Source organism: Mytilus californianus, unplaced genomic scaffold (assembly GCF_021869535.1).
Source record: "Mytilus californianus isolate M0D057914Y unplaced genomic scaffold, xbMytCali1.0.p SCAF_9, whole genome shotgun sequence".
Lineage (NCBI taxonomy): Eukaryota > Metazoa > Mollusca > Bivalvia > Mytilida > Mytilidae > Mytilus > Mytilus californianus.
In genome coordinates, this window is record NW_026262745.1 from 68,047,979 (window position 1) to 68,070,091 (window position 22,113).

At 31.7% G+C, this 22,113-nt stretch overlaps 1 protein-coding gene across 1 annotated transcript; it reads right to left on the bottom strand.

Moving 5' to 3' along the window:
- Positions 1-4,449: 4,449 nt before the first annotated feature.
- LOC127714699 (death domain-containing protein CRADD-like) lies at positions 4,450-18,141 on the bottom strand. The gene is made up of 5 exons (XM_052220767.1): positions 18,112-18,141; positions 16,235-16,265; positions 14,771-15,039; positions 6,002-6,029; positions 4,450-4,832 (listed from the first exon to the last, which is right to left on the bottom strand). Exons 3-5 carry the CDS (start codon positions 14,876-14,878, stop codon positions 4,513-4,515), a joined length of 456 nt encoding a protein of 151 aa, XP_052076727.1. The 5' UTR covers positions 14,879-15,039; positions 16,235-16,265; positions 18,112-18,141; the 3' UTR covers positions 4,450-4,512.
- Between the last annotated feature and the right edge of the window lie 3,972 nt (positions 18,142-22,113).

The window sequence follows — 22,113 nt, forward strand, 5'->3', positions numbered from 1 at the left end:
TTAACTGACCTAATCACAAACTAGTATTTTATGTAAGCAAAATGTCAAGGTCGATAGACAATTACTGAGGCGGCAAGGCCACATTATCCCAATAGAAATAAATGTGCCAATGCTACTTAAACTACATACAAAATATCATTGACCGACCACTAGTGGTTCCCCATAAACTGACATAATTATAAACAACAAATGTATTAGTAATACATTGTTGACACCGCCGCTGTCGGACACAGTATACCTTAGTCTCGCTTTTTGACCCCATCAAGGCGAGACAAAAATTAAATAAGAATGTGTTAAACATGTTAAAGGACTACTGGAACTCGAGCAACACATTTCACTATATTGATAATTTGTTTAGACAGTAAAAACCCGACACTTCAATAAATCGCTGTTTTCCACATTTGATCATACATGAAAATTGGTTAATAAAAACCTGGACATATTATTCTGACCTTATATATCAGTCTTTGCTATTATTCCTCAATGTCGCATGTTTTGCAGAGAAGCGCTAAATCTTTGGTTTGACCCAGTCAAGGATTTAACAAAGGACCTCCGCAATCTACGGGGGAAGTCAAAAGAATACTAGCAAAAGGCTATATATATGTAATAATTTAATAATAAGATCTGTTTTGTTACATCTTGTGATCCGTTTATTTGGCAATCGCCAATGGCAGTCAGCAGGGTTTAAGAACATCAGTTGTTCGACCTGCTAGTCAAATGCGTTTTGTTAAAATATACTTTTTCACTCATTTGGTCTTTTGGAAAATGTTGTTTGTGCTGTATTTAGACCCCTCTACCAAAAAATTTGTTTTGCATGCACACGTATAAAAATTGCGGTTTTTATCCAACGCAACCATAGGTTTGAACGTTGTTTTCAATTTAGACTTGTTTATATTTTTTCGTTTGGGCTTGTATTATATTTGCCTTCGGGTTTATATGATCCGTTCATCCTATTTTGACTCTTTCAAAATTCAAGAGTCTATCCTAAATTGAGGTAAATTATATGACCTTCCAAATACCGTTTCGATTCCTAACATCACTGAAGAGACATTAATTGTCGAAATCCGGATATGGTGTACAAATTTTTGCACCTCATGTTTGCGGTATACCATCATTTCCGCAAGTTTATTGTTTTCTGTTTGGTAATAATTTAATAATAAGATCTGTTTTGTTACATCTTGTGATCCGTTTATTTGGCAATCGCCAATGGCAGTCAGCAGGGTTTAAGAACATCAGTTGTTCGACCTGCTCGTCAAATGCGTTTTGTTAAAATATACTTTTTCACTCATTTGGTCTTTTGGAAAATGTTGTTTGTGCTGTATTTAGACCCCTCTACCAAGAAATTTGTTTTGCATGCACACGTATAAAAATTGCGGTTTTTATCCAACGCAACCATAGGTTTGAACGTTGTTTTCAATTTAGACTTGTATATAAATATATATATATATATATATATATATATATATATATATAAATAAACAAAATATATATTTTACTTAATTGGTTCAGGAAAAGTTTGTAGATTCAAAACTCCGCCCAGTACACAAGTCAAATTAGTCGGTGGTATAGGCAAACTTTAACATATGTCTACTTTTTTTACCTGTGCTTTTTTAAAAGAAAAGCTTATAAAGAAAGTTCTTGAATTCAAAAATGAAAGTTGAGTAGGTAATTGCTGCAAAAAATTTGAACAGTCTGGTTGGTTGACAAGTCTGCCGTGAAGGGTGTAATGAAGATATCAGTAAACTATGAAATACATTTTCAAGAATTATAAATTAAACTACAATGATGTGTTAAAAATAAAGATTTGAATTTAAAAAAAAAGGAATTGAGCTTTAGTTTTAACAGAATCAGCAACACAGGGATATTTAGGAGTCAATCAGACATTATCTGTTTCGATAACGCCAAATGAAAACGCATCTGGTAGTCAAAGACAAAGAAGGTTTGATTTAATTTTTTGAAATTGTCAAATTTTTTCATTACAGGTAGCCAAGTGTTTAGATAATTTTCCTAAAAACAAACCGTTTATCTTCAAATGATCACATTTTACCGTTATTCACCCCAAATACCTCTTCATAAAGGGACTATCCAAATAGGCATTTGTTTCCATTTTCCACTTTGTCATCTAACTAAATAACTCAAAGTTTTGTTTTACTATTTTGAACACAACAATTCCATCGAACTTGAAATAACAAATATCACAGATACAGTTCTGTCTGATTCATATCTTTATATTGACAATTAGAGTCGGCTACGAAATTTTTTTTACACCAGACATATACAGATATCATAAGTTAATAGGAATGTTTACTAAATTTAATCATAGATATAAATTGATTATTAAAATAAGGTCCCACTTACAGAACTTAAAAAAGTGGAATTACACACCAAGTGTTTTACATCATTACTTTGTTTAAAGCAAACACGTTAGGATATGTCTTTTGTTGTTTTCATTATGTCTTAAACGACATCGATATTGCGTTCAGTCACCGCAGGATTTGCTTGAAACGGAATTGTTTATTGTGATGGGCCTGGACTTTGGTGTTGGGTTTGTTTATACTTATTATACCAATATTACAGAGTTAAGTGCTTTTTTCCTGATGTTTACTACCGTTATTTGATGTAAATTGTGTAATTCACCTAGTGAGAAAAATCTTTTAATTGTCACCAAATTAAAATAAAAATTAACATACAGTTACAATTATTGTAGAAATGATGACCTCATGATGGTTTTAGTCGTAAGTGTACCAGAGACAATATACAAAAATTGTTAATGTATGTGACCAATTGATGTACTATCTTTGCATGACTTAACTAAAGTAACAGGACCAGCTTCATATTTCATATAGAAAAAAATCGTAAAACTTTGAAATGATTGTTTTCATATGGCTGGTATGTCGTCAATTCAAATTCGAATTTAAAAAAAAAGTAAGGATTTATGAAAAATCGTGCTTCGTTTATATGCAAATACCCAGACGTTGCTAAAGACATGTCTTTCCTCCATGACAATATGTTGTTGTTCACAGATAAAAACACGATAATATTGTTGTTGTCTGTTAATCACATTACATAAACTGCTTGATAACAGAATTGGTTTTGACAATTCACTTGAACACTCAACATATATGTCCAAGACACGTACAAGTTTATTGTTGGTTGCTTAATGCTACTTTCATCACTATTGGTGACCAGTTGTTTTTAGTAGGGGAAGCAGAAAGGCTCGGAAAGAATAACAAAGCTTCCGAAAAGAAAATTGGCAACCCTAGTGAATTACAATTGGAGTCGAACACAACCGCCACACGAAGGTTTCGAATTCACAAATTCAGTGTTGACATATCAGTGATACAGAAGATAAACTGCATGGACCTCTAGGCCAACGAGGACCGTATACTTAGAAAAAAATGCTGAAGAATAACCGGACTGTTTTCTTTCCTTTGAAAGTTCAGCCAGATACGATGAACTGCGTTGTATTGGAATCTTTTTATACAAATACTTATAATATTTTATATAGATGAAAATGGCCGCTTTACTTGTAATCATAACTGCATAGATATTGATGAATCTATTATTATTTGCATTACTTTATTGTTTATGATTTCATCATAAGTGAACACTTAGTTTTAAAAGTTTAAGTAGCTAATGGTTATTCTATGAACACAGCACACCTTATATGTTTCATCATTTGTTTTTTTCAATTTGTTTGGAGTTGGTCTGATTTCCCTCAGTGTTCGGTTGTAGCTTCGAATTGTTTCTTCCATTTTCGAGAATTAACTGCAAGAACTCTTGTGTTGATGCTTCGCTTTGTGTTATTGTTTTTATACTAGTTGATTTTTCTTTGTGCCTCGTACCGATCTATTGTCATTATGAGTCAAGCATTTTCAACTGATTTTTACGATCTGTTCTGATGTTGTGCTGTTCACTGTCGCACGTTAGAGGAGGGATTAGCGCGCACAAACATGTTCAACCCCGACACAAATCAGGAGCCTGCAATTCAGTACGTGTTTTGCTTAATGTCTGTCACATTTTATTTTTCGTAATTGGGTTGTTATAAATTAGTTCGTTGTTTATCTCGTTTAAACAGTTTTACATGTTTCATGTTGGGACATTTTATGAATGACTATACTGTATATGTTTTCTCATTGAAAACCTAACGGTGACCTATACTTTTTTTTATATATTCGTCATTTGTGGATAGTTGTCTCATTTGCAATCATACCATATCACCTTATTTCGAAATTCATTGTTGGAAAATTAGATTGATACATATTGTGTGTTATTAAAACTTTTATAAAGTATGGAAAATATTACATGTATATGCTGGTAATGGTGTATGGCTAAGTGTGTATGGTGTGATTGTGCATAGAGTAATAGTAGGTTTACACCAAGAAAAGACTGTGATGCCTCTGTTGTTTTCGTCGCATGCAAATTATAAATATCTTGTACAAGATAATATTTAGTTTGATGTTATTAAGAATGTGTTTTCTGCTACTTCTTTCTTGTGTACTGAATTTAAGGTCAATGGTCTGGTTTTATATTTGGAAAACTCTCACAATTCTCCAATGTCTCTCGGATAAGGTTTCCTTTCTTTCCAATTCTAGTAAAGGCGTTCTGGAGATCTCTAATGGTATTGCCAATTTCTCTTTCTTTCCATTGGTATAACATGCTTTTACTAATATCTCGAAGAACGTTTGGGCTGTCATATTCGATATATTCGAGTTGTTCTATATCAAGTCCAAGTTCTAGACCTAGTTCCATCCACTTCTTACCAATGCGCAAAGCCAATTTGTCTAGCATCTCATCACTAGGAGGTAGATTCAAAATATTATCAGGTAAATCTAAAAAATTTCAAAATAAAACGGGATGCAAAGTTATATTACAGTTCATACTGTTTTGATGGTGACAAAAAAATACCAAAAAGGAAATATCATCATACACGTTATTATTATTATTCCTACAACATGTTTGCTAAAATACAATTGCATGCATAGCGAGTCGTTGTCTAAAAGACATACAACACCTCGTCACGCAGATAGAAAAATACTTATAGATTCAATGTGTTTTTACATTAAAAAGTATTTTACTATTTTCTTATGCTTTCAGATCAAGTTATTGTTTTGATTCAGAGTGAGTTTAAATTTGGTAATTCAATTACTTGCATTACTTGCATTTCGAGATATTGCGTGTTTCATTATTGATAACTTAACTCTTAATGTCAATTATGTCTTGCATAATCAAGACGAGAAACTATTAACAATAAATACAAGAGGTGCCTACATATAGAGTATATATTTTCCAGTTGATACGATATTCCAGAGCTTGCATTTCCTATCTTACAAGGAAGCTATTATCAGATGACGACTGATATATATTCCAATTGTCTTAACAGCAATCCCTTTCTTATTACCAAGAGTTTTAAGTGATGAACTTGAAATCACCCCTTAAAATGTTTTGCGGATACCCTCTCGAGTTGATTGATTGTTATAAAATGTTTGTTTCTCAGATATCGACTAAAATATGTTCTAATTGTCGTAATCACAATCATGTTCTTTTACTATTCTTCGACTGTTACCTACCGAATTAGACTTATCACCGGATTCATACCAACACAACGGGTGGCACATTTAGTGCAGGATCTGTTTACCCTTCCGTAGCATCTGAGATAACCCTCGGTTTTTGATGGGCAAGGGTATTCTTCATGTTATTGCGTAGTCTCTTATTGCAATAGTTTGTTTTCGACGTACAGGTATGATTTTTAATTTAAACTTGGGGTTTATAATGTGACGGAAAAGGGGATCTCTCTCAATGCGAGATTGTGGATTTGATGTCACATTTTTGACCGGAAGTATCTGCGAATGTATACATAACACTTAAAACAGACTCCGCGATTTGTCAAAGGCTTACTGTCGATCTGACGAAATCCAAATTCAACATGATTTCCCTAATCAAAGTAATTTTTGATCAACTTTTATGAATCTAGTCTTTACATATTTTATTATCTACTGACCTGTTGACGATATTTCTTGCCGAAGTATCTGAAAGAGAAATATCAGAAATAAGAAATATTTACAACATGTCCGAAACATTATAGCAGAAAATATCATAGTCAATAGAGAAAAAAAAAGATAAACAATAGTCCACAAAACCAAGCAAAGCAAGTTAAAATTCGCTATACGGATTAAACGAAAACATAAAACTAATGAACCTTACAATATTCTGACACTGTAGAACGATATAAAATGGATTTGAACGAGCTTTCGAAACAGGTAGGAAATCCAGGGTCGGCGATATTTTCAGGTTACGTAGAGAGTAAAAAATGTTTGTATCCATCTTGTATTTTTCTAACAATTTATCATGTATGCTTACGTGTATAGTTGTTTTACTTCGCAACCGTTAACTTTGTGTTTGAATATAATCAACATTCAATAAACGAAGACCAGGAAGTGAACCCCAAATTGAACTGTGGCGTAACAAGTTATTTAAATGTTACAGAAACAGGATACTAGGAAAAAAAGTACCCCAACAATATTTTAATGTTGATGTATCTTATCACTGTAATGTATATTTTTTCCATGATGAACCGAATGAACAATGATGTTTATTTTTTTCTATATATATGAAGACCCTCAGCCGCTAGCTGAGCATCATTCCAAATAAAATCATGAACAATATTTAAAAAATATAATAATAATTATTTAGTTTTTTATTCTTTCTCGAGTATTCCTATAGTTTCAAACGAGCGGTGTACAATGTTCTGAATTTCTTCATAGTGGTGATTTGAAAACTAAATAACAATGGTGTCAAAACACAATTTAATTATTAACAGAACTACAGTTGGGTGCAGACCAAGCATTACATGTAAACGGGCGGAAAAAGTTAACGCGGCGTTTACTCGCGTGCACTTCAAGTAAACGCCGCGTTAACTGTGCGTTAACTCGGAAATTTCAGTAGACATAAAAAGTAAACGGCCGTTTACTTTCGCGTTTACCTTCGCGTTAACGCAAAATCGGCGCGTCTTCTAATTTTGTAAAGAGTAAACGGGCGTTTACTTTCGCGTTTATTTCCGCGTTAACGTGAAAAAGGCGCGTCTTCTAATTTCGTCAAAAGTAAACGCACGTTTACTATTTGTAGTAAACGCGCGTTAACGCAAATTGTCATCGTATCCTGGATACACTGACCTTAAATATCAAATGATAAAGTACATCAAAATTAAATGACCAACTGTTCATTTTCGATTGACATTAACAGTTAATTAATAATGTAATAACACCTCTTAAATTAATTGAAAATTAATCATAGTAAATTTCTTTTTTCTGCACAAACAAACAGTTCAAGCATGTCCTTCTTTTATTCAAATAATTAAATCATCACCAAAATCCAGCATTTTTCACATCTCAGACTGTCCAACTCAGGATGACTCGTTTAACAAAATTAATTGACCTCATTAACCAAAAATGACCATATCTGCACTTCATCAAGTAAATATATATAGCCGCACAGTAATTCAGTTATATTTTTAGGTCAGGAGGGACTGTATAATACAAATGACAGCAATATTGGAAAACAATGACTAAAAAATTTGGTTCGCATCAATTTATAGTGCCAGCATGTCCTCTTTTTATTAAAAATATTGAATCGTATACAAATATCAGTAGTTTTCATACCTCAGACTGACTCGTATAAACAAAATTATTTTTCCGCATCAACCAAAACTGACCTAATTTGCTCTTTTTTATGTAAATCTTATAGTTGCATACCAAATCAGTAATATTTTTATATCAGTATGGATTGTATAATACAAATGACAGCAATATTGGAAAACAATAACTAAAAAATTTGGTTCGCATCAATTTATAGTGCCAGCATGTCCTCTTTTTATTCAAAATATCTAATCGTAAACAAATATCTGTAGTTTTTATACCTCAGGCTGACTCGTATAACAAAATTATTTGTCTGCATCTACCAAAACTGACCATATTTGCACTTTATCAAGTCAATCTGTATAGCTGCACAGTAATTCAGTTATATTTTTAGGTCAGGAGGGACTGTATAATACAAATTACAGAAATATTGGACCATAATGACTAAAAAATTTGGTTCGCATCAATTGAGAGTGCCAAAATGTCCTGTTTTTATTCAAAATATTGAATCGTAAACAAATATCAGTAGTTTTCATACCTCAGACTGACTCGTATAACAAAATTACTTGTCCGCATCAACCAAAACTGACCTAATTTGCTCTTTCTTATGTAAATCTTATAGTTGCATAGTAAATCAGTTATATTTTTATGTAAGGATGGATTGTACAAAACAAATGATAGCAATATTGGACAACAATGACTACAAAATTTTGTTCGCATGTATTGAGAAAGCCAAAATGTCCTGTTTTTATTCAAATATTGAATCGTTAACAAATATCAGTAGTTTTCATACCTCAGACTGACTCGTATAACAAAATTACTTGTCTGCATCAACCAAAACTGACCTAATTTGCTCTTTTTTATGTTAATCTTATAGTTGCATAGTAAGTCAGTTATATTTTTATGTAAGGATGGATTGTATAAAACAAATGATAGCAATATTGGACCACAATGACTACAAAATTTTGTTCACATCAATTGAGAAAGCCAAAATGTCTTGTTTTTATTCAAAATATTGAATCGTAAACAAATATCAGTAGTTTTCATACCTCAGACTGACTCGTATAACAAATTTTTTTTCCGCATCAACCAAAACTGACCTAATTTGCTCTTTTTTATGTAAATCTTATAGTCGCATTCTAAATCAGTAATTTTTTTATATCAGTATGGATTGTATAATGCAAATGACAGCAATATTGGAAAACAATAACTAAAAAATTTGGTTTGCATCAATTTATAGTGCCAGCATGTCCTCTTTTTATTCAAAATATCTAATCGTAAACAAATATCAGTATTTTTTATACCTCAGACTGACTCTTATAACAAAATCATTTGTCTGCATCAACCAAAACTGACCATATTTGCACTTTATAAAGTCAATCTATATAGCTACACAGTAATTCAGTTATATTTTAGGTCAGGAGGGACTGTATAATACAAATTACAGAAGTATTTGACCACAATGACTAAAAAATTTGGTTCGCATCAATTTATAGTGCCAGCATGTCCTCTTTTTATTCAAAATATCTAATCGTGAACAAATATCAGTAGTTTTTATACCTCAGACTTGACTCGTATAACAAAATTATTTGTCTGCATCAACCAAAACTGACCTAATTTGCTCTTTTGTATGTAAATCTTATAATCACATAGTAAATCAGATATATTTTTATGTAAGGATGGATTGTATAAAACAAATGATAGCAATATTGGACCACAATGACTACAAAATTTTGTTCGCATCAATTGAGAGTGCCAAAATGTCCTGTTTTTATTCAAAATATTGAATCGTAAACAAATATCAGTAGTTTTCATACCTCAGACTGACTCGTATAACAAAATTACTTGTCCGCATTAACCAAAACTGACCTAATTTGCTCTTTTTTATGTAAATCTTATAGTTGCATAGTAAATCATTTATGTTTTTATGTAAGGATGGATTGTACAAAACAAATGATAGCAATATTGGACCACAATGACTACAAAATTTTGTTTGCATCAATTGAGAAAGCCAAAATGTCCTGTTTTTATTCAAAATATTGAATCGTAAACAAATATCAGTACTTATCATACCTCAGACTGACTCGTATAACAAAATTACTTGTCCGCATCAACCAAAACTGACCTAATTTGCTCTTTTTTTTGTTAATCTTATAGTTGCATAGTAAATCAGTTATATTTTTAGGTCAGGTTGGACTGTATAATACAAATTACAGAAATATTGGACCACAATGACTAAAAAATTTGGTTTGCATCAATTTATAGTGCCAGCATGTCCTCTTTTTATTCAAAATATCTAATCGTGAACAAATATCAGTAGTTTTTATACCTCAGACTGACTTGTATAACAAAATTATTTGTCTGCATCAACCAAAACTGACCTAATTTGCTCTTTTTTATGTTAATCTTATAATCGCATAGTAAATCAGTTATATTTTTATGTAAGGATGGATTGTATAAAACAAATGATAGCAATATTGGACCACAATGACTACAAAATTTTGTTCGCATCAATTGAGAGTGCCAAAATGTCCTGTTTTTATTCAAAATATTGAATCGTTAACAAATATCAGTAGTTTTCATACCTGAGACTGACTCGTATAACAAAATTACTTGTCCGCATCAAGCAAAACTGACCTAATTTGCTCTTTTTTATGTAAATCTTATAGTTGCAAAGTAAATCAGTTATGTTTTTATGTAAGGATGGATTGTATAAAACAAATGACAGCAATATTGGACCACAATGACTACAAAATTTTGTTCGCATCAATTGAGAGTGCCAAAATGTCCTGTTTTTATTCAAAATACTGAATCGTAAACAAATATCAGTAGTTTTCATACCTGAGACTGACTCGTATAACACAGTTTTTTAAAGAGGGACTGTATAATACAAATGACAGCAATATTGTAAAACAGTGACTAAAAAATTTGGTTCGCATCAATTTATAGTGCCAGCATGTCCTATTTTTATTCAAAATATTGAATTGTAAACAAATATCAGTAGTTTTCATACCTCAGACTGACTCGTATAACAAAATTATTTGTCTGCATCTACCAAAACTGACCATATTTGCAATTTATCAAGTCAATCAATATAGCTGCACAGTAATTCAGTTACATTTTTAGGTCAGGAGGGACTGTATAATACAAATTACAGAAATATTGGACCACAATGACTAAAAAATTTGGTTCGCATCAATTGAGAGTGCCAAAATGTCCTTTTTTTATTCAAAATATTGAATCGTAAACAAATATCAGTATTTTTTATACCTCAGACTGACTCGTATAACAAAATTACTTGTCTGCATCAACCAAAACTGACCTAATTTGCTCTTTTTTATGTAAATCTTATAGTTGCATAGTAAATCAGTTATATTTTTATGTAAGGATGGATTGTACAAAACAAATGATAGCAATATTGGACCACAATGACTAAAAAATTTGGTTCGCATCAATTTATAGTGCCAGCATGTCCTATTTTTATTCAAAATATTGAATTGTAAACAAATATCAGTAGTTTTCATACCTCAGACTGACTCGTATAACAAAATTATTTGTCTGCATCTACCAAAACTGACCATATTTGCACTTTATCAAGTCAATCTATATAGCTGCACAGTAATTCAGTTACATTTTTAGGTCAGGAGGGACTGTATAATACAAATGACAGCAATATTGTAAAACAGTGACTAAAAAATTTGGTTCGCATCAATTTATAGTGCCAGCATGTCCTATTTTTATTCAAAATATTGAATTGTAAACAAATATCAGTAGTTTTCATACCTCAGACTGACTTGTATAACAAAATTATTTGTCTGCATCTACCAAAACTGACCATATTTGCAATTTATTAAGTCAATCTATATAGCTGCACAGTAATTCAGTTACATTTTTAGGTCAGGAGGGACTGTATAATACAAATTACAGAAATATTGGACCACAATGACTAAAAAATTTGGTTCGCATCAATTGAGAGTGCCAAAATGTCCTGTTTTTATTCAAAATATTGAATCGTAAACAAATATCAGTAGTTTTCATACCTCAGACTGACTCGTATAACAAAATTACTTGTCCGCATTAACCAAAACTGACCTAATTTGCTCTTTTTTATGTAAATCTTATAGTTGCATAGTAAATCATTTATGTTTTTATGTAAGGATGGATTGTACAAAAAAAATGATAGCAATATTGGACCACAATGACTACAAAATTTTGTTTGCATCAATTGAGAAAGCCAAAATGTCCTGTTTTTATTCAAAATATTGAATCGTAAACAAATATCAGTACTTATCATACCTCAGACTGACTCGTATAACAAAATTACTTGTCCGCATCAACCAAAACTGACCTAATTTGCTCTTTTTTTTGTTAATCTTATAGTTGCATAGTAAATCAGTTATATTTTTAGGTCAGGTTGGACTGTATAATACAAATTACAGAAATATTGGACCACAATGACTAAAAAATTTGGTTTGCATCAATTTATAGTGCCAGCATGTCCTCTTTTTATTCAAAATATCTAATCGTGAACAAATATCAGTAGTTTTTATACCTCAGACTGACTTGTATAACAAAATTATTTGTCTGCATCAACCAAAACTGACCTAATTTGCTCTTTTTTATGTAAATCTTATAGTTGCATAGTAAATCATTTATGTTTTTATGTAAGGATGGATTGTACAAAACAAATGATAGCAATATTGGACCACAATGACTACAAAATTTTGTTTGCATCAATTGAGAGTGCCAAAATGTCCTGTTTTTATACAAAATATTGAATCGTAAACAAATATCAGTAGTTTTCATACCTCGGACTGACTCGTATAACAAAATTACTTGTCCGCATCAACCAAAACTGACCTAATTTGCTCTTTTTTATGTAAATCTTATAGTTGCATAGTAAATCTTATAGTTGCATAGTAAATCAGTTATATTTTTATGTAAAGATGGATTGTATAAAACAGATGATAGCAATATTGGACCACAATGACTACAAAATTTTGTTCGCATCAATTGAGAGTGCCAAAATGTCCTGTTTTTATTCAAAATACTGAATTGTAAACAAGTATCAGTAGTTTTCATACCTCAGACTGGCTCGTATAACAAAATTACTTGTCCGAATCAACCAAAACTGACCTAATTTGCTCTTTTTTATGTAAATCTTATAGTTGCATAGTAAATCTTATAGTTGCATAGTAAATCAGTTATATTTTTATGTAAAGATGGATTGTATAAAACAGATGATAGCAATATTGGACCACAATGACTACAAAATTTTGTTCGCATCAATTGAGAGTGCCAAAATGTCCTGTTTTTATTCAAAATACTGAATTGTAAACAAGTATCAGTAGTTTTCATACCTCAGACTGGCTCGTATAACAAAATTACTTGTCCGAATCAACCAAAACTGACCTAATTTGCTCTTTTTTATGTAAATCTTATAGTTGCATAGTAAATCAGTTATATTTTTATGTAAAGAGGGACTGTATAATACAAATGACAGCAATATTGGAAAACAATGACTAAAAAATTTGGTTCGCATCAATTTATAGTGCCAGCATCTCCTATTTTTATTCAAAATATTGAATCGTAAGGAAATATCAGTAGTTTTCATACTTCAGACTGATTCGTATAAGAAAATAATTGGTCCGCATCAACCAAAACTGACTATATTTGCACTATAGCATGCTAATCTATATAGCTGCATAGTAAACCAGTTATATTTTTAGGTCAGGAGGAACTGTATAAAACGGATGACAGTAAAATTAGAAAACAATGACTACACAATTTTGTTCGCATCAAGTTATAGTGCCAGCATGTCCTCTTTTTATTCAAAATATTGAATCGTAAACAAATTTTAGTGTTTTCTTACCTTAGACTGACTCATATAACAAAATTATTTGTCCGCATCAACATGATCAACCAAAACTGACCATATTTGCCCGTTATTATGGAAATCTTGATAGTTGCATAATGAACTGTCACTTAAGTCAGTAGTTCGGGATGGTTTGTATTTAAAACAAAACTTAATATTTAACGGCATCATCCAACACTGACATGACTGATTAAAGTAATTTATAATGAAAAGTACGAGTTGACATGTATCCAAATTATGAGGAGGTCTATTCTTGGAAAAGTGTACTGTTAATATATTATGGCGGTTGATTGATTTCGTTTGTAGCCTAACGTCGAGGGGCAAATATTTTTTTTCATGTTCAGAACGAGTATATTTTTTCGGACGTCCCAGATATCATTTATAGTCGTTATGGATAAGTCTGTCTAAATTGACGAGATGGTACAAATGTACATACTTATACAACACCTGATCAATATCCCAATATATACACTGTACAATTTTCGATCGAACATTTGGCAAAATAGAATCTTGAATCATGTAAATCCAAGGCAAACAAGGTGAATTACGATTAAAAATCCTTGTATTAAATGCATAGAGTTATATTTAGGAAGAGACTGTTAAAAATGGGGAACGAAGCAACGTAAACCATGATGTTTATATCCCATCATATACAAATATTTTTCTGATGTGTTGGATAACCTTTCTATTTGCCTCGATATTTGTACATGTAACTTTTGAAAAGAAAATATAGAAAATCCGCTACTCGGGAAAATTATTGGAACTGATTTTTTGTAATTAATAAAAGTTAATATTTCGAATTAAGTGTTTTTGAATTATTCTGGTTTGAAACACTTGTACATAAAATATTAAGATACAAGTCGTTTTAATTAAAAATAAATGTACAAATGAACACGAAGTTTATTTCTTAATTTACACAATCAGTTAACGCGAAAAGTAAACGCGCGTTTACTTTCAAGTGCACGTAGAAATACACTTGTGAAATCTGTAGTAAACGCCCGTTTACTTTTAAGTGCACGTAAAAATAAACTTGTGAAATCTGAAGTAAACGCCCGTTTACTACTGACTAAACGGACACATAGTAAACGCCCGTTTACTCGGGTAGACATTAGAAATTTCCATTTTGACCGCGTTAACGTAATTATAGTAAACGCGCGTTTACTAGTAAACGCGAAAATTGAAGTTAACTAACGAAATATGTGCACGCGGCGTTAACTTGCGTTTACTTTATGTAATGCTTGGTCTGCACCCAACTGTATACCATGCACATAGTATGTTTGTTTAGTCCAGCTGTTTCCATGGCTTTTATAAAATCACCACACAATTTGTTGTTATCGCTGCATGTTCGTAAACTGGCAAACTTGACCATTGATGAATTTCTTGAAAAATCTTGCCCTATCTCATCTAATTTTGCATTTGATATACCAAGATAAATCGCAAGCTGACGTATTTCTTCAACAGTTAGATTGCTTGACAATCGTAATAATTCTGCATCTTTAAGGCAAATGCTATATATGGTAGGTGAAATACCTATACAAAAAAGTAAAAATAAATTATTGATGATTATATATTGTAGGAAATCGAGTGATATTATATAAAACATTTTTTTGTATGTGTTGACATTTGTTGGAATATCTTCCATTCCAGAATAATGATAACCCTCATTTAGAATGAAAAATGTATTTAAAATAAAGTTACACAATGTTTTCATATACAATAATTGAACAAAACTTTTTTTTTAATAAGAGGGGTGTATAGGTTGCCTTTCTGTAAATATCAACAATGCAATTTCCCATAGGAACTCTTTCACGGCTAAGACTGTACCACTTTTACTAAGAAGTCTTGAAAACAAATATATCCTAGAATGGAAAGTTCATATGCACTACTATTTTTTTCAAAGGTCAAAATATAGGGCTGTGAGGCATATTTTCAACGTTTATATGCCCCGAACTTCTACGTGTTTAAACTTACATTAAAATTCTATGTTACCCCTTCCTTGATTTCAGAATTTCCACAGATTTTAACTTGATCACTATGAATATGTATATTTACTGGTAACGTTCCCAAGTTATGTCTAGATTTCATATCTGGAAACCAGTACATAAACAAAATTAATTGTCTATGAATATCATATATCTCCCCAAAAGAGGCGTGGTTTGAGAAACAACTGTATTTACAAAGTGCAACCTATAGGTTTTTTTCCTTTCTTTTTTTTCTTTTTTTTCTTTTTGGAAAGGGGGGGGGGGTGGTGGGTGGGGGGTCCTGAAATATTCCAACAAAGAACAACTGAAATACTATAGCGCATTTTGTTTTAATGGATAATTTCATTTGATCTATTTCCTGTGTACAGATAATATGTTTCCACATGCTAAACATCACACAGTCAATTATATACTAGGTATATAGTGGTTCAATATGCGATAGTTTTTAATAGGGGCATAACAAGTGATTTGTTTTAGGAATTAAACGAAATTTAAACTCAGGTAATGTGAGCATAAAATCCCCTCTTAGACTATTAGAAATATATTTTGTACAAGTAACAAAATCACAAAAAAAAAAGTTAAGTCTAATTCATGTCCTAATAGAACATCCACTGTATTTTGATTTGTCATTTTTATGGACTTCCCTTTTTTTTTTGTACACCTAGGAGTTCGGTATTTTTGTTAAACTGGTTTGTAAAAATGGTAGATATCTTGATAAAAGTAATTAAAATAATGAAATGTACCTTCGCACGTGTCATTGCATTGCTGGACACTCTAAAAAATAAAATACACATGCATTTGTTTAATTACCAGATACGGAAATGATCATCATCAATCAGAATCTCTAATTTGATAAAGTATGTAATTTCTAAAAGCATGCTATGTAGCTTACCACTTATGTGACAGTTTATCTTTATAACACTTTAGTTAATCAATCTGGAAGTGAAGCCAGCTACAAATGACTTGATATCATAATTATAATCATGTGTGACACACTGTTTGTAATAACATGTTGACGACTAACGTTTGCATATACAATTTTCAAGATGTCTTATATGTATACATTTCTCTGCTTCTAGTAGTTAGGACATATAGTCACGTGCAGAAGTAAATAATGTATTTAAGTTTGTATATGCTAGAAGATCTTTACTGACCTGAAATAAAACACTTTTAAAACGCGACGGCTAGTATTGACTTAGCGGGTATGAATATTATCTATTTAAAATAGTCGTTGCATTTGTCGTTGTTAAAATTAGTTCACCTACAATGCTTTTTAGGCTAAAGAAAACTAAAACATGAACTCGTTCCTTCTATAAAATCCATTTTCGATTTTTTTCTGTTCATGCTTAGGCATTACAGAATACAATCCTTTGATAGTGTATTACTAACTCTTACACAATACATCATAACAACATATACTATTATACCATACACTTTTACACCGTACACAAATTCCCATACATCATTCACAATTCCCCTTGCATCATACCTTTTTAAAACATACACGATATGCCTCATTGAAATTTACCTACAATGCAACATTGTTGCCGGGATTTAAAATTTTAATATATCTTTTTAAAAACAGGTAAAGCGAACTAATCTAAGAGCCGTCTGAAACTTGCAATCAGCTGAGAGTTTTATTTTGCTCCGTGTTGAAGGCCCCACTAAGCCTTTGAGATGAAAAAACAGCAGTAAAAGCGCTGTGCCTTTGTTTTTGTGTGTTTTTGCTGTGCATGTACTAATTTTGTGTCATGTATGGATACCCAATATTCTTTGTTCTTCTATCAAAATTAAAAAAAAACATACTGTTATAAATATCAAAACATTTATACAATATTCTGATAGAAACTTATAACGCATAACAAGTAAATAAAGCACTGTCAGTACCATTATGTTACATTTACTGAATAACTAGTACATTATAAAGGCCAACATTTTACTGTTTTCGTGTAAGGCACATGGGGAGTTTCAAAATCTACTAATCGTTGCATTAATTTGAACATAAAGTGACCGACAAATATTTTAAAACAAATTAAAAGGGATGATTTTGTTATTATCTGATTGCAATATGTGACATCAACAGTTTTAGTATCGCAGAAGGAGTTATCGTCCATAATTTTATTTTATTTATATGCCGCTTAAACAAAAGAAGACCATACTTAAAGCCAAACTTCGAAAAGTACATGCAATCAGAGTTATGCATTTGAAAAGAAAAATATATGTATTTCAATGGCAGTACTGTTGTACCCTCGTGAACCAACAGTACCAGCAGAGGAGCTATCAACCTCCAAAAGAACTTGACCGGCATGCAAAATAGACAGTTGTAATGCCCTACAGTTTCTGGTTTCTTAGAACTTATACATTTGTGTAAAAAGCTGGCTTTACATAAATGTACAAGTACAAAAGGGCTAAATAAATAATTCATTTAAAACAATGGACTTATATTGCAAATAAGTAGTTTCTAAAACAACAATAAGTTTGGAGAAAAATGTTATTGCGCATATCTATATAGGACAAAGGTTCAATGATATACTAGATAATAACAAGTATATTGTATAGCAACCGTTTTATGATGGGCGTTTATTTGCTCACATTACCATAAACAAGAAGAACAACTTACTATGTCTGTAAACCAAATATTGAGTTCTGACTGTGGGTTCTATATCCATGTGCCTTACATACCAATGGAAACTCGAGCTTTTCTATGTCATCGACATTTATCAAGCAACTTGGTGAGCGACAACCCGATTGCACCTTCATCGTAAAAGGAACGTATCTACTTGGACTTTCTGCATAGGAATCAGAGTACACCTCCGAAATTCTATGTAAATTTTCTTCCAAACATTGACGTACACTTGATGCCAAATCTCTAATTATAAGTTCCTTGCGTTGTTTGTGAATCATGCAAATTACTATCGAAGTTTGATCTGCTTGAACAACTAAATCATGATTTCTGTCGAGGCTTACAACAACAAAAGCAGAAAAAAGTAGTTCAACCTTGTTGTAGATTTTGACATTCCAAATACTTAGGACACACGAGATGAGCCTGCTTGTAATTGCAGGCGGCACGTATGATTTGTTGAAGACAAAAGCGAAACTTATACACCTTTCTGATGTAATACAATTTTTGAAGAACGAGGTTGTGTTTGTTTCATAAATAAGACACGGAACAAAATAGCATTCAATTTCTATCTTTCGGCCAGTTGTTTTGTCATACCGCCTTATTTCAGCAAGTATATCATAGTAAACCAATAATTCACGAAAAAAGTCAGTATAACTTCCAAGCCGGTTGAATTTTTCGGAATCTAACATTTTCGTCAAATCAGACTTTCGAAGTCGGCCGTGTTTCATATCTGATGTACTTGGAAATGCTGTAACAATAGCTTTCAAAAGATCTATTATACAGGTTGGATTTATAACAATAAAGTTTCTTAGATAATGCGTATCTATGTATGTTAATTTGCCACAACTATTTTGAATATGAAGAAATCTATCTAATTCCTCCTCTGACAATGGCGTAAATTCGTTTTCCCTGTTTATTATGTCTAAATCTTCTCGGCTTAGAATGTATTCTCCTTCATCAACTAATATAGCTAGCATCATTTCAAGAAAAAGAAACTGTTTTGGTACTTTTTGTCTCCATTGTGGATTGTCTACCAAAAGTTCAGATAAAAATGTCCGAAGCTCGTTGATACCAGTGTCCCTTTCGTCTAAGGAGTTTACAAAAAATAGCCTTTTTAAAATAAGATGAGACTTTATCTGTTTGTCAGTGAAGCATTTAATCAAGGCATGAGTGATAATTTCCTGTTTTCTTTGTACTTCGTCCTACAAAGATAAGTTTTCTAATTATCTGTATTGAATTAAAAATGTGATCCCTACTTATAAATTACCTGATGTGTAACTTATAACACTATGTTGGTAGAATAGCTGTATACCACCATCTTGAAATGTAAAATAGCAGTACACAATTGGTCGAATTCTTTGCCTAAATCTGCAAAATTTTGAAACAAATTGGTAATCAATGGGTAACATTCTTTATTTACAAAAAGAAAAGAAGTGATTTGTTGCATGATTTAGATTGTTTTAACAAATACCAAATATTTAATTTTTGTTCGAATCTATATTTCAGCTTAACCATGTAATGAAAGATAACTCTTAAAATAAAGTTTTTATATTTTGACAAAGGGTAAGATAATTCTATCTGAGAAGATTTCAAGTGATGATCTACCTTAATTAAAAGAAAAATTACAGATTCCTTTAATAAATACTTACAGATTTGATTAAATCTTTGTGTGTAGCGACAAATACAATTTTCGGATACTCATCTGTATCTGTAGAGCTGTATGCAAGAATAGATGAAACCCAGTGTTTGATATTGTCTAAAAAATATATGAGAAGGTTTCAGTTTCATTTGCGACATGCATGTTCATAGAGTTAAGAACACACGAAACAAATAGACAAATCAGTTTCTGGTGTAAGTATTTAACCTAAAGAGTTTCATTTGTATAATAAAAATAAGGGAAAAACTAATTTCCAAATAATATATGGAAAAATATCGAGACGCAATGGACTACAGGTCTTGTACCGATATATGTTACCAAGTACTCATTTTGAAAGTATATATTTAAACCTTACATCCGGATAAAAAAGAGAGCAATTCAATAACTGCTTTCGAGAATTTTGTGTAAATGAGTTATATTGACTTCAGCAAAAATTGACAAAATGTGTTACCATTTGTAATTTTTTTTACTAGCACACACTGAAATCAGTCCTAGAATTAAGTTATGTTCAGTGAGACGTAAACTCACCAAGAACTCTAGATTCTTTTCCATCTCCCGTCAAACTATCACTTAAACTCTTGCTGCCATTGAATACAACTATGTATGTCCCATGCGATGTAATGAATGCCTGGTGCGTTGTATAGTACACAAATTGTCCTGCAAAATCTAGAATTGGAATGGGAATCACTTCTCGGCTAAATGGCGGAGCATCTGATTTAAAGGTTCTAAGTTTTTCGTTAATTTTTTTAAGAAAGTCACTTTGAAAAAAGTTTATAGAAGCTGGATCTATACCAGGAAATGCAGGCATCAAAAACGGAAACGCTGGATTCAATACCTGATTTGCAGGAAACAAACATTGTTCTTCTTGAAGAAAATCCTGATTTGACTTTTTCGATTGCTTGCTTGCTTTATATTTGTGAACAGTTTCAAGACAAGCTAAAACCTTCTGATATACAGCCTTTGGAAAACTGTGAAGATCTGCAAAATAAATATGATTAATTCTAAAGGAGTAAAGTAACATACTGTTAACCAACAATTAACATAATTAGTTATTAGAAATAGAATAACTGATTTAAAAAGGCGATTTCGCGAACATAACTGTGTAAAATGATGTCACAATGGTTAGTGCAAAACGCAGCATACAATGACAAAAATATAGAAAACGTACATGTACCCAAATAAGAGTTGTTTTACTGTATTTTGACCACCGGATCGACTTCAAATTCAAATATTTTGCCATGCTCATGCACATAAAGAATCAGATGAATTATATTTTGATATAAGGTTGGTCTGATGGTTTACTTTTTCAATGCCATGCATAGAAATCGCATGTTCAAAATTTACTTTAGGATGCAATTCTTCTGTACATGGATAATTTATACATTATGGTGCCTATACAAAAAATTAAAACAACTCTCAAATTCTATGATTTAACTTTTGAATCATTAGCATCGGATCTCAAAACACACTTTCGTTCATTTATCTAGTTTTCCTCAGACAATATTGATCTTACAAACATAAAATCACAAACAGGGAACTATTAATTTTTTTGTCCGGGAAGCAACACTTAGTTGCAAAACATCGATGCTAGTATTGAATTCCGATTGATTATAGAAGGCAGCATGTTATCAGTTATAATACCTCCTCAAAACTTCCAGGAATATCGTTTGTTGAAAGCAAGAACGTGGGAGGCGTGTATATTTTGAAGATTAGCTAGGTCAGTGGGCGTGTTTTATTTTAAATACACAGTTTAATAGCAGTAGTTCTTTGATTTTTAGTTTTTATTCGTGGCATTTGTTTAGTCATACATCAGTGACAGTAGGTACATTCTTAATTTTGGTAGTCCACCAGACACGAAATATTGCTTTAATGACTTTAGAAATCCGTCCACATTCTCCATATTAAGTTATTTAAAATTTGTCACACACTGTGCAAGTGATCTAATACGATATATACGGTGTCAGTAAACTCCATATTTGGCTCGAGCTTCGCTTACTGTTGGTCCATATGGAATTTACTGACCCTATATATATCGTATTAGGTCACTTACACAGTCTTTACTTAATTTCTCATGTTTCTAATAATCTCGATTTTAAATTGGATTTTCTAACTTCCCTTGTATCATACATGTAGGTTAATCATTACAGGGTCTCGGTTCTCTAGTTTAAGACAAGAACATACAAAAGAAAAAAAGTTAATTGATTGAATATGTAACACGATATAGATATACGTAGCTTTAAGAGAGATGAAGTCTATGGTGCAGATTTAGATAATATTTTAGAGTGTGTGAATAGTATTATGTTTCCTAATTTCACCGAGCAGTCATTGGATAAGTAAAATTA

Coding starts and splice junctions, on each gene's coding strand:
- LOC127714699 (XM_052220767.1), bottom strand. CDS start 14,878: ATGGTCAAGTTTGCCAGTTTACGAACATGCAGCGATAACAACAAATTG. Junction 6,030..14,770: donor ACAAACATACTATGTGCATG/GTATACAGTTGG, acceptor TTTCTCTTTCAG/ATACTTCGGCAAGAAATATC. Junction 4,833..6,001: donor GCAAGAAATATCGTCAACAG/GTCAGTAGATAA, acceptor GAAATTTTTTAG/ATTTACCTGATAATATTTTG.